At 47.0% G+C, this 12,534-nt stretch overlaps 1 protein-coding gene across 10 annotated transcripts in view; it reads right to left on the minus strand.

Annotated features, from left to right (window-relative positions):
• The window catches only part of MAP7D2 (MAP7 domain containing 2), a 91,595-nt gene that overhangs the window by 16,971 nt on the left and 62,090 nt on the right, over nt 1–12,534 (minus strand). For all 10 annotated transcript variants that reach the window (XM_032474579.1, XM_032474578.1, XM_032474571.1 and 7 more), the window contains 2 exons: nt 11,141–11,268; nt 306–574 (listed from right to left, as the gene is read on the minus strand). In XM_032474579.1, the coding sequence (XP_032330470.1) occupies nt 306–574; nt 11,141–11,268 (397 nt within the window). The remainder of the gene's footprint in view (nt 1–305; nt 575–11,140; nt 11,269–12,534) is intronic.

Here is a 12,534-nt window from a genome sequence, read left to right on the forward strand (position 1 = left end):
CACAGCAGTCGCCGCACCTATCTGGGTGGACTCACTGCATCTGCCATGGAAGCTTACAGGCTTAAAGGAAGACCCTCTCAGCACCCACGTGGACTTGCACAGCCATGAGCGCTGCCAGCCCCTCAGTCCCCTCTGCCAGGGGAACCTCAGGAGAATTCGGGGAAGGACTGGGGGCAACTCGCCAGCCCGGAAAGCAGCATGAGGGCGTGAAGCTGCCTCAGGGAAAAGCCCTCTGTCTCCGCCAAACACGAGACTCCCACGCGGACGGGGTCGGAGGGAGAAGTGGCCGGGCGAGGAGGGCCTACCTCCACCGCCCTCGGCCTTCCCTCCCGCGGCCGCGTGCTTCTCGGTGGCCTGCCTGTCCGCCACGTGCTTCTCCGGGGCCTCCTCTCCCGGTGGGCCGGCCGCCTGCTGAGCCAGCGCGCCTTCCCTTTCCTTGTTGCTCTTCTCTTTCTCTGCTTTCTTCTTGGGTGTTTCCTGGCTAGAAAAGGCGGGAAGGCGGTACTTCACGGGAGACCCCGGGTATGGCGGCTTCACGTTCTTTGGAGACTGTGGATAGGGTTTTGAAGTTGCCCTGGAAAAGCAAAAGCCAGAAGATGCTTACTGGGCCTGACCACAGCACCCTCTGTTCCTAAGACTCTTGGCTCCAAAAAGCTGAACAATTTCATCCTTCAAGAGGAACAAATGGAAGACTGAGCCTACATTCAAAAGCCCCTGAAGCACTGTCACCCTAACAGGAGCATATGCTACTTGTAAGATATCCCTGGGGAAGGGACACTATACAAGAGGCCCAGCTGGTGACGCCATGTCCTAACTTCACTTAAGTCTGATGACAACATAAGAATGGAGTGTTAGGCACTTTCCCACTCCCTCTTTTCAGATGAACACCAGGGCTGGAGCTGGTCTCCCCATCTGGCAATGAACGAACCTGCTCCTGTTTTTTTGTATTATGGTATAATACACATCATGTTAATTTTTTTTGAGTAAAAGCAGATTTACTTAGAGAGAGTTACATGAGAGGGATGGTTAAAGTGAAGGTAGATACATAGAGTGTGGGCCGTCTCGGACCACCCACTCTGGAGTTCTGTACTCAGTCAACACTTAGCTCCCTATTCCCGCCTCTCTCCAGCCCCTGGTAACCACCCTTCTGCTTTCTGTCTCCAGGAATTCGACTCTTCCAGGCACCTCACAGAAGTGGAATCATACAGTATTCGTCCTTTTGTGTGCGCCTTATTTCGCTCAGCATGATGTCTTCAATGTTTCTAGTCCCACCCCTCCACCTTTTTAAAATTCACCTTTACTGAGGTGTAACTGGTATCTGGTTCCTTTTTAAGTTCTGAGGAACAAAGTCAGCCAAGAGATGGGGAGAGGAGGTGTCTTTTTGGAGGTTCTTAAGGTTTAAAAGAATCTCTCCTGCTACTGGGAAGATGCATAGGTGAGGGCAAGCCCATTTATACCCAGGAAACACTGCTGTGTTAAAATGCAGGACCTTGCCCCATGTCCGCTGGAAGAAGGCTCGTTGTAGGTGTGCTGACCTAGGCCTGGCTCCTGGGGCGCGCTGGCTGTTGATGACCTAGGTAGCAGCCTGGCTTCGGCTCCTGAGTGTACCCAGAAGTTCTCACAGGGATGCAGCATTTGTACAGAGTTCCTTTACGAAGAACATAAAGTAATCTGCTTGTAAATTACAAACTGTCACTCTCAATCCTGTAGCAGGTTGAACCATATGAAATTGCTAGTATTCAACTGTTTTTGATCAGTAAAAACAGCAATAAAACTGGCAACTTAACATAATATTAAAGGCCAATTTCTCACCAGAGACTTAAAGAATTACCTAATCAGATCCTGGTGGTAAGGGAAAAAATATGATCAGATCAGTATTAAACTTGGTCTCAGCTGGAAAATAATCCTCAAGTGTTACACGGACTGGGTAAGATACAGGCCAGTTTTCCAATGATGCTCCCTCATGCTAAAAGACCAGTTCCTGGTACCAGAACACCTTTTCTCCGTCCACGCCAGGCAGAGGGCCACACAGTGATGCAATCACTCGACCCAAGGAATACGACTTGAACATGATTTGAATTTAAAATTCACCTGTTTCAGCATCAACCACTTAATGATATGGAATCAGTCCAGATTCCACTTCCCTTGTGCCGTCATCCTGAGGCCTGGAGCCACACAGACCCCCTGTGACACTTCGTCCACGTGGACAGTGTCTCCCCTTTGTGGACTGTTCTCCCTCTGCCCTTGGGCTCAGCTGACTCAGGACCCACCATTCATACCTAAGGGATCTCCCAACAGCCAGGCACTTCTTGGGCACCCTCCATGTGTGTGTGTGTATGTTCCAGGGCTTCTCAATCCTGCCATCACTGACATTTGGGTCTGGATCATTCTTTGTTGTCAGGTTGGCCTGTGCACTGTTTAGCAGCATCCCTAGCCTTACTAGAAGCCAGCAGCCATCTCCACCCCCCCACCCCAGGTTGCGACAATCAAAAATGTCTCCAGACACTGTCAAATGTTCCCTCAGGGGCAAGATCACCCCCAACTGAGAACCACTGAGGTGAGACGTACACACAGCAGCCCCTCAGACCTTCCATCTGTATAAAGCAGATAAAAGGGGAACTGTTCTCATGGGAGGGGCACTGTCCGAATCCCCACACCCTCTGAGGCACGTCTATGAGCTTCCTGAGAGCCTTAGCTTGAGAGGTGACTGTGACAGCCTTCTATGTTCTGACAGAGTTGCACCTGGACCCCTCCCCGAGTGATGTGGAGCCCAGACTTCCTCCAGCGCCCTCCAAAACTGTGTCCATGTTTCCTGAGTGCTGTCTGCATTCCAGCCACCATGCTGCTAATTGTAGAGATACACTTATTTGGGTATGTATGTGTGCAGACGTGCGTCTTTTAGTTGTCAAGAACCAGTATGACATGGGTACTATTACTAGGGTCACTTTACAGATGAGGAAGCCGGGCTTAGGGAGGTTTAAGTAAGCCACAAAGTGCGGTTTGAGCCCCGGTCCCCCTGACTCCACCTCTTACAACTCTGCCTTACTCCTTGTGTTACAATGGTGGTTAAACTGGAATTGGGGTCACCATGACCTTCAGATATTCATTTTAGAACTGGCACTGAGTAAGCACTCGGTAGCTATTAGATATCAGTGTTGATAAAATAAAAATCTGAATTATCCTCACAGACAAGAATAAACTAAAACCAGGAGGAAGAATTATAATGGGGGAACCACAAGCCCACTGTCTCACGATGACAGTGCTCTGTTAAGCACAGTTTTCCAATCAGCTGCAAAAACTTGTACAGGCTATTTGAATCTAAAGGTAACGGTATGGCAGGAGATCTTTAGCCTAGCAATGCCGTCCTTCCACACTGTCGTCCAGGGCCATTATGTTGCTATAACCACCAAGAGGGTGTCTTGAGGGACCGAGTGTGATGCACTGTGAAGAGCAAACACGTCACCTACTCCCTGGAAAGTCGTGTGCATGCTATGTGCAGCTTTGGTCCAACCACAGGGCAGAGGTGGGCAAAGAATGATCCCTGGAGGTGGGATTCGGAGAGAGGCAGTAGGGAAGACTGCCATTTTATGGTAGATGATGCAGACAGAAGCATCTTCTCCCATAAGCATTCCTACTTTGACTCATTAAATAGGAATTTCTGATACTGAAAGGACTGGCAAAAAGCTGTCTGCTCTTCTTCCTCACCTTCATCTTCCTCCCCAAGGAGTGAGGCATGACTTCTCTGCTTGGTGACACTGAGCAAAGGTGCTGGGTGCACACTGCCCAGTCCATTCAAGTTCTCTTGGGGGCGCCTGCAGTGAACCCACATCTGAGCTTCCCTCAGTGGCACCAGAGAGGGCGAGGGGGGCTCCGCCCCGGGCTGTGCCCAGACTCATGAGGAGCTCTTCTGAAGACATCACTTCCCTGGGCTGGACTAGGGGTATGAGTAAGAAGCCTGAACTGGCCGCATGCCCAACTTAGTCTAGAGTCCTGCCTTAGCTGCGGAAAGCTAGCATCTGGACCCCAAGTCGACCCTGGGGTCTGGTTTAAATGGCTCGCTCTCAGAAGGGAGCGAAGCCTGATGAAGTTACACCCTCAGGTGGTGTGCCTGCAGCCCTAAGATGGAAACGCAGGGCAGGATCACAATCCCAGGGAGAAGAGGCTGGCCTGGCCTGGCCTGGCCCGGGCGCGGGAGGTTCTGACAGCCTGAGGTCTGTGCGGCCCTGAGCAGCCTTGCTTCAACTTGCTTTAACAGAAGACTTACGCACAGGTTCTGTTCACACCACAGACTGTAAGGTTCTGTTCTAAATAAAACTGGGCCAACTGTCCACGAGCACACATCTAAAAATGAGTTCTAGCTGAGAAATAAGGGTGGATTATTTGGGATAAAACTCGACATATTGAGGAGTCTGTGTACACTCCCCTACCTTAGTCCTTGCCCAATAAACAAAATAAATTGGAATACACACACACACACTCATAGGCACATACAAACATGACTTTCAAGTTAAAGAAGTAAAGGTAAGTCATGGAGTTTTTAACAGTGAGTGACCAAAATACAATCTTAGAAGTTCCCTATTTTATCCCCAAATCTGTAGAGTTTCCTGCTCATCCTGCCTTGCTACTTCCCCACGTGGATTTAACACGCTGCCAGGTGCCCACAAGACCTGCTGAGCACGGACATCTTGAACCAGGTGGTGCTGCTCTGGCAGGCCCCGAGGTTCCCTGGCCAGCTCTGCTCGCACTGCTTACTACAGGCCAAGTAAAGTCTGGCAAAGCTGTTTTTCCCCCAGTTACCCAGAAATACATACCCTGGCTAACGAAAGAAATTAAACACAAATTACTCATGGGAACTCACTGTGCTTTCACAGAGCTTTATTTTTTAGTACCTTCTCATCTATTTAATAAGGGTCTATCTGATCGCCACAATAACCCAGTGAAGTAGGTGGGAAATACTATTAACTATGTTTTAGATAAGAAAACCGAAGTCCTAAGTGCTTAAATGGTCTTTCCCAAGAGGTGTAAACAGATGAGAGTCAGGGCTGGCACTCAAGTCATTTGATTCTTCATTTTCCTTTTTTATAGCTTTTCCACTTTAATTTTAAAAGTTCAATACCTCCAATAATTAGAACTCTAACAAAGGGAATTCACAAGTTTTGTTGGGGTGGTAGAGACAGGCCTTCCTCATGTACAAGGCAGGATTATATAACCTTTTGAGGTTCCATGACTGGTAGGAAAGGTGAACAAACATCTCTGTAAGTAGAGCAGCAAAAATAACTCTTGGGAGAGGGCTATCACGCTTGTGAACATGAGTTTACTGCAAAGCAGAACCCCAAAAGGCTTTTTCCCTCCACATCTTGGAATCTAGTTCTATTTTCTCCAAGGCATGATGAACTCCAGGCACTGGACTCCAGGCATGATGAACACAGCCCATCTGTGGCCTCGTCAGCACAGTTTGCCAGCATTCTGAGAAGTCTATTTGTTAATGGTCACATTTTACTACTTCCCAGAGAGAAAAAGAGCAATTTTACACCAGAGAAACCTGTGGCCATCACCTTAAAGCGGTGATCCAAGCTACCATCATCGGTATGGAAACAATCTGACACCATGGCCTCAGGATACAGTGCACTGAGAAGGAAACAACATCTCTTCCAGGGACTCCTGCCCCAAACCTACAACCTGAGTCTAATCACGAGGAAACAGCCGACTGACTCAAACTGAAAGACAGTCCTCAAAAGAAACTGGCCTGTGCTTTTTAAAAATGTCAAGGTCATGAAGAAAGGCTGAAAAGGAGACTAAGGAGGCCAGACAGCTAAAAGCAACGTGGGACCCTGGACTGGCTCCTGGACCGGGGGACAATGCTACAGAGGATCTCACTGGGAGAACAGGCAAAAGCTGCATACAGTCTGAAAATTAAGTAACAATATCATGGCAAAGTTATATTTTCTGATTTTTACAATTGTACTGTGCTTATACAAAAGAATGTCTTCATTCTGAGGGCTAACGGGTCATAACGTCTGCAACTCACTCTCAAATGGTTCTGAGGAAATCTGTGTCTGTATGTGTGTCTAAGGAGACTGGACGGGCGAGAGCAGGGGTGGGAATGATGATGCAAGTGCGGTTAAATGCTAACAGGATGAAGGTTGCAGGGGTTCTTTGTTCTAGTCTTGCAATTCTTCCGTAGGGCTGAAATGATTTCAAAACAAAAAGGCTTTTAAAAATTGGTCTAAACTCAAATTATACCACAGTAAGACTGACAAATATAGGACCAAGACTAGGTGAGTATGTAAGAATGGCTGTGAGGAGGGGGTACAACTTAACATTTTCAATCATCCTTCTCAAGAAAATTTCCAGGCAAGAGTGTAAACGCCTACCTGGTGGTAACAGAAACGATAGGTAAACTGTCACTGCGGGGAGCCCTGAGCCACTGGAGATGCTGATCTGTGGGCAAGGATAACGAGGCCACACATCTACCAGAGAAAGGCTATGGGAATGGTGCTCCGTGATTATAAATAAACACCCTCAACCACCAAAGGAATAGGCTGGCTCCAGAAGCCTTCCATGAACCTCTGATTCTGAGTGGGAGGTGTTTATTCGGGGCCATTCAGAGAACTCAGCCTTAATTTTTTCCCTCACATAGATTATCTGTTTTATTTCTAATGTATGATATAAAGTGAAGTTAACCTAGGTTCCTGATACAAAATTGATCTCAGGCATGAGCTATCTCTGAACATGATTATCTTTGGCAGATTATATTTTCCAAACATGGTCACAATAATACCTCTTCCCACCCCACACGATCTTTTGAGTTTATTTTCCCACCCCACTGAATCTGGGTTGGCCTCACTGACTTGACCAACAAAATACAGCAGAGAAGGAATGCTCTGCAAATTCGGGGCACAGTCCTTAATTGGCTTGGCAGCTTCTGCTTCCATTCTCAGGAAACACTCACTCATGGGGACACTCCCTCTTGGAGCCCAGCTGCCATACTGTGAGACACCTAAATCATTCGGAGAGGCTACTTGCGGGTTGCATTCTGGGTGACAGCCCCAGTGGAGCTCCAGGCAACAGCAAGCATCAACTACCAACCTGGCGAATAGGCCATCTTAGACCCCGAGCTTAGGCAAGCCTTAGGTTGTAACTGTAGCCCCAGCTGACACTGAACTGTAATTGAATGGAAGACCCCAGGTGAGAACTGCCCAGCGAGCCCAAGTGAATCCATAGAACAAACACACAAAAGACCCCAAGGGAGACCCTCCCAGTAAGCCCACGTCGCCGAGCTGTGAGAATTAATTACAAAGTGTTTTATGCCACTAAATTTTAGGGAGTCTATTACAGCAGCAAGAGGTAACTGAAATACTCCCCATTATAATGACCAAACTAACCTAGAATATATTTCTAAGAACCTGAAACTATTAGAGAATATTTCACACCAAAGAACTAGGAGTACAGGCAGCAGCAACACCCAGAGGCCAAGACAGGCTGGGTAAATCCACTTGGCCACATTCAATTTCCTTTCTCTAGGTTGTAAGAAGAAAGTTATGCTGCAGCCATATCTTTGAGATATCTTAAAAGAGCAATGCCATTAACATGCACAGGCACCCAACAGTGGCTTAATTTATCTGAGGTCAGGAGGAGAACAGCGCGCTGTCAGAGCTATTCATCACGTGGCCGTCTGGGTTTCCGGATGGGTGTTCAAAGGGACTAACTAGGCGCCCCACTGAAAGCCACATCACTTCCAGTGTGCTTTAAAGATCACACTCTTGGTATGCACAGGGGGAAGGTCAAAAATGCCACTGTGGTTGGGGTTTATTTTGTGTGGCACTATTTTAAAAACCAAGTGTTTCTTTTTCGTCTTTCTTCAATATTCAGTATACAAAGGAATATTTATAAAATACAAAAAGTATGAAGAATGATATAACAAATGTCCACACACGCATCAACCAGTTCAAAAGAAAGACATATTATGCTGCGATGTCCTGTGAACCCACCACTGACCTCTCCCCTTCCCCCTAGGAGGCCACCATCACTCTGCATTTCCTGTTTGCCATTTTCTTACTTTTTCTAAAAATCATTTTACCACGTTTATATTCTTAAAAAGACATCGTGTGGCTGTGCACATCTGGGAACTCGGTGTAAATGGAACCGTACTGCTGATATTCTTCCACAACCTCCGGTCCCTGCTCGACACCATGTCTCACTGCTTGTGGGCAGCTGCCAGATATTCTTTTTCACTACAGTGTACTTTGGTCGGATTTTCAGAATTTACTTTCAGTCTTCCTGACGTCCCACATTTCTCAGACCTGCCTGGCCCATGCTCAGTGTGGTTCAGCCACTAATTTTCACCCCAGGGAGAAACTTTCTTTCTGCACATTTTAAAATCAAGAAACGTTTGCTTCTCCTTAAACCTCTCGACCTGGTTAATTCTGATTTAGGGGTGCTCAAGCCACTTCTATCACCAGGGCACCTTGTAGAAAGATAAGGGTTCTGGTAGCTGGACAGCACACAAGAAGTCCAGCTGTCTTAGAGTTTGCTCTTTTTCCTGCCTGCACTAGAGATGACATGTAAGAGGTTCTAAAAATAAAGGCCATTCCACTATTTCCCTTTGCTGGAAGAGGCCGGCATATCCTGCAGCACAGTACAGGAGCCAGCATCCCTTATCCTTTAAAAATTTCCCGAACAAACTGTGCAGCCCAGAAAAAGAGAACATTTAATAAACTAATCAGCAGAAGAATAAGCCACTGAATGGCCCAGAAGGGAAGAGGAGGCAAAGGGCCAGAGTTCTTGGGCAGGTTTGGTCCTAGCACTGCCCTACCTGCCAGCCGACCCCACTCCGGCACTCAGGTTCTCCTGCCCTCCTCCCTCTGGCCCACAGACTCGCAGTGAGCGCTGACTGTGCATCAGTAAGCTGAGTCTGTCCCCATCCCCACGGCACTCCTGCAGGAGATGACAAAGTGCAATGAGGCACAGGTCAATTCGGCCTGCTCCCTCACTTCACGCAGGGCGCTCTGCTCAGATGTCAGCTCCTCAGAGAAGCCTTCCCGGACCACCTGATCTAGCTACTCCCCATCCACCACCCCCCACGATCTGGCCCGGTTACATGTTTCTTCATAGAACTTGCCAGCACCTCATATTCTACTTGCTGTTCAGCATAAGCTCCATGAGGGCTGAGAAGAGCAGTGGACAGAGTAGGTGCTCTACAGGTAGTTGCTGAATGAACAAATGACATACATACGTGCTGTGAGCACAGCGAAAGGGATGAATTCAGCTTTGGCTGGTTCTGGAGAGGATAACAGCGGAGCTGAATCCTGAGGGATGAGCAGTTCAAGCTGGGCAGCTCTCTCTCTGGGCCAGGCCTGGAACTTTCCTCTTCTGTGGCCACATACCCCCCACACCTCGCTGGGGGCCCATTCAAGTGGAGCCTGTTCTCACGTGGAGATTCTCTAAGGCATCTGGCACAGTGGTCTGCATTCATTCATTCCACGAACATTTATGAAGCATCTACTAGGTGCCCATGACTGCTCTGGATACAATGGAAATCTTTTAAAACTTCTCTAAACTAAACTACATTTTTAAAAGCCTGTAATTTGAAAAAAAGTCTGCAATTTTGTTCAAGTTTCTTTGGTCTGAGAGAGCTTCTATAAAACTCAGATGATATGGCCTTTAAAACAGAAAATAGTCCCTGAAACACAACCTTCAAGATTTTCAACTTCAAAGAAACAGTACAGAGCCCATTGCAAGCTTGCTTCCAAAAACTGAATTCTCACCTCAAATGGCAACAACCCCCGTGCTTCACCTCAATGAAATTTACAATGATGATGGTAAAACTTGCCAGCTACTATCCATGCACGGACCATGAGTCACTATCCAAGAAAGACAGAGTGGAATCTGGAAAAGCCCCAGCACGAACAGGCTTTTCTCTCTGTTAATGTCAATGCTCGGCACTGACAGCAGAGTAGTGACGTGCAGATGCAACGCTCAGAAACAAGACAAAGACAAGTGGAGACCTTACAGCCCATCTAATGGAGTGAGAGTTTGAAGAGAGCAATACTATTACCAAAGACAGGCAACATGAGCACAGAAAGAATGCAATGGACTTAAGGGGAAAAAAACCCAAGATGCTATTAACTCAGCAATGTGCTAAGGAAGATTTTCTTTATCATGTTGATCACCCACTGTGGACTGGGGGCCTCCGAGGAAACACACTGTCACCCAGATTTGGGTGCTGTGGCGATCAACATGTTATGGAGGGCAGGTACCTCAATAACCAGTATTAGTAGTGTATAAAAACCATAGCAATCTCTGAGCAAAATAATAGTCGTGAAGAAGTCTCTGTTCAAAAGCAACAAATTAGAAATAAGAGCTGACATTACCTTGAAATATTTTTTTAATTACCAAGTGCTCATTAAATTTGTGTTTTATCCTATGTTCTCTGAACCAAGCTGATGTACTCAACAAGTTTTATATGATCCTCTCTATAAAGAGTTTCCTATTTTCCAAATGAAAGCGGTATTTCTCTTTCTCTCTCAGTACTACTGAAGATGTTTCCATTCTATTGCTGGATTGAGTTATTTACTGAGTCACTCGTGTCAGTTACTATCAGTAAAATATTTTAAAGACTTAAGTCAGTGGTCACACAGGGTAATTTTGTTTTTCAGTTACACAGGTTTTCAGCAGTGAGTTCACCCAATTCTTAACAAAAATATACAATGGCTTCATTAAACAAGCACCAGCACCACCACCCACACTGCTGACGGTGACTGACAAGTTACCACTGCCTCTCTGCTGAAGAGACAGCCAGGACGAGAGAAGCCAGAGAGCGCAATACACTCCCTTCCCTCCGGATGCAGCGGGAGAGAAAGAGCGGGACACCCAGGCAAGCAGAATGGGACTGATGGACCTAAGGAGAACACGCCGAAGGGACCATCTCCGGCGATCAGAGTCCCATGTTTACCAGGCAACAAACCCTTCAAGAGCCCACTGTTTATCCAGAAGATACACAGAGTCTGGCTAGCCTTCGTCCCAACCCCTCGGGGGGCCAGCCACGCCTCTTGGGGAGCGGGAGGCCACAGTGCACCACACAGAGGCCCCACCAAACTGCTCTAGTCGTCTGACTGTGGCCAACGGGAAAGATGCTTACTTGGGCGGCACGGGGGAAGATGACCTCTTAGAAACACCTGTTGGAAACTCGCATCTTCTCAGAGGGGACATGAGGCCCGCGCTGGGAACGGAACCTGTTGTTCTCGGCCCCCTTTTCATCTTCTCTGTCTGTAGGGGACACAGAACAAGACAGCTGTGACTCATGACCGCCATTATTTCCACAATTTCTAAAAATACCCCAGATGGAAGCGAGCATGACTTTCTTTCAGAAGGAACCACACGAAGATATACTGCTTCCCACAATGGGAATATCTGCAGAGAAGCATTGGGGGGTCATCATATTTAGGTCACCCCATTAGAAAAAAAAAACTTCAGCCTTAAAACATAAAGATTTGCTTCTTGTTATCTTGCAAAAAGCTAACAAAGGAACCATATTAAATTAGTCCTGGACATATAGAAACTAGAATGAGTACAAAGATATATACTCACTATAAAAAAGCTACACGTGGGTGCAATGTGGTTATAAAACCCAAGACAGGGAGCTGGGGGCCCTGTCAGGATACCCAGTGTATCGGTGGCTGCAACCCCCTTCCCCCTACGTCTTCCCTCACGTGGCCTCCCCCTCTCACGTTTTTCTACAGGAAATCATCACGTGGCCTCCATACCCACATACGATGGCCCCCTAACACAGTAATGCACCCTACAGTAAAATCCTTGGGTTTGAAACATTCACTTCTCATGTGAGAACCTCAGGACCACAGTGGATTAAAAAAAATAGTGTTATAAATAAATGCCTAATACTACAATAATGTGGTGGTTTTAAAGTCAGTCCACACATCATTTGATGCTCTTCCCTTTAACAGATGGAGCTCAGTTCACTTCTTCTTGAGCATGGGTTGGTCTCAGTGAATTGCTCTAAATGAACAGCACATGGCAGAAGGGATGGTGTTCAATATTTGAGATCAGAGCATAAAAGTTGTAGCTTTCCCTACTCTCACACTCTCTCTGTCTCGGATCTCCTGTTCAGGGGGAAGCCAGCTGCCGTGTTACCTGGACACTCAAGGTCTACGCAGTAAGGAACTGGGGCCTCCTGCCAATGGCCACATGAGTGAGCCATCCTGGAAGAGCTGCAGCCAAGCTTTCAGATGACTGCAGCCCTGGCCGCCATCCTGACCACACCCTCCTGAGAGACCCTAAACCAGAAGCACCCTTCTAATCCAAAGAACCAGTGAGATAATAAACATTTGCTTTAAGCTTCTAAGGTTTGGGGTAATTTGTTATATAGCAAGTGATAACTAACAAAAGTTGCACGGTATGTATAATTTCTAAATAAATACACATAATCGGGGGTACTGGCTCAACATTTTTTTACTGATGGTGTCAGTACGACAACAAAAATGTTTAAAGGCCATTGTTGTGGATGAAGGTTGACTA

Source organism: Camelus ferus, chromosome X (assembly GCF_009834535.1).
Source record: "Camelus ferus isolate YT-003-E chromosome X, BCGSAC_Cfer_1.0, whole genome shotgun sequence".
Lineage (NCBI taxonomy): Eukaryota > Metazoa > Chordata > Mammalia > Artiodactyla > Camelidae > Camelus > Camelus ferus.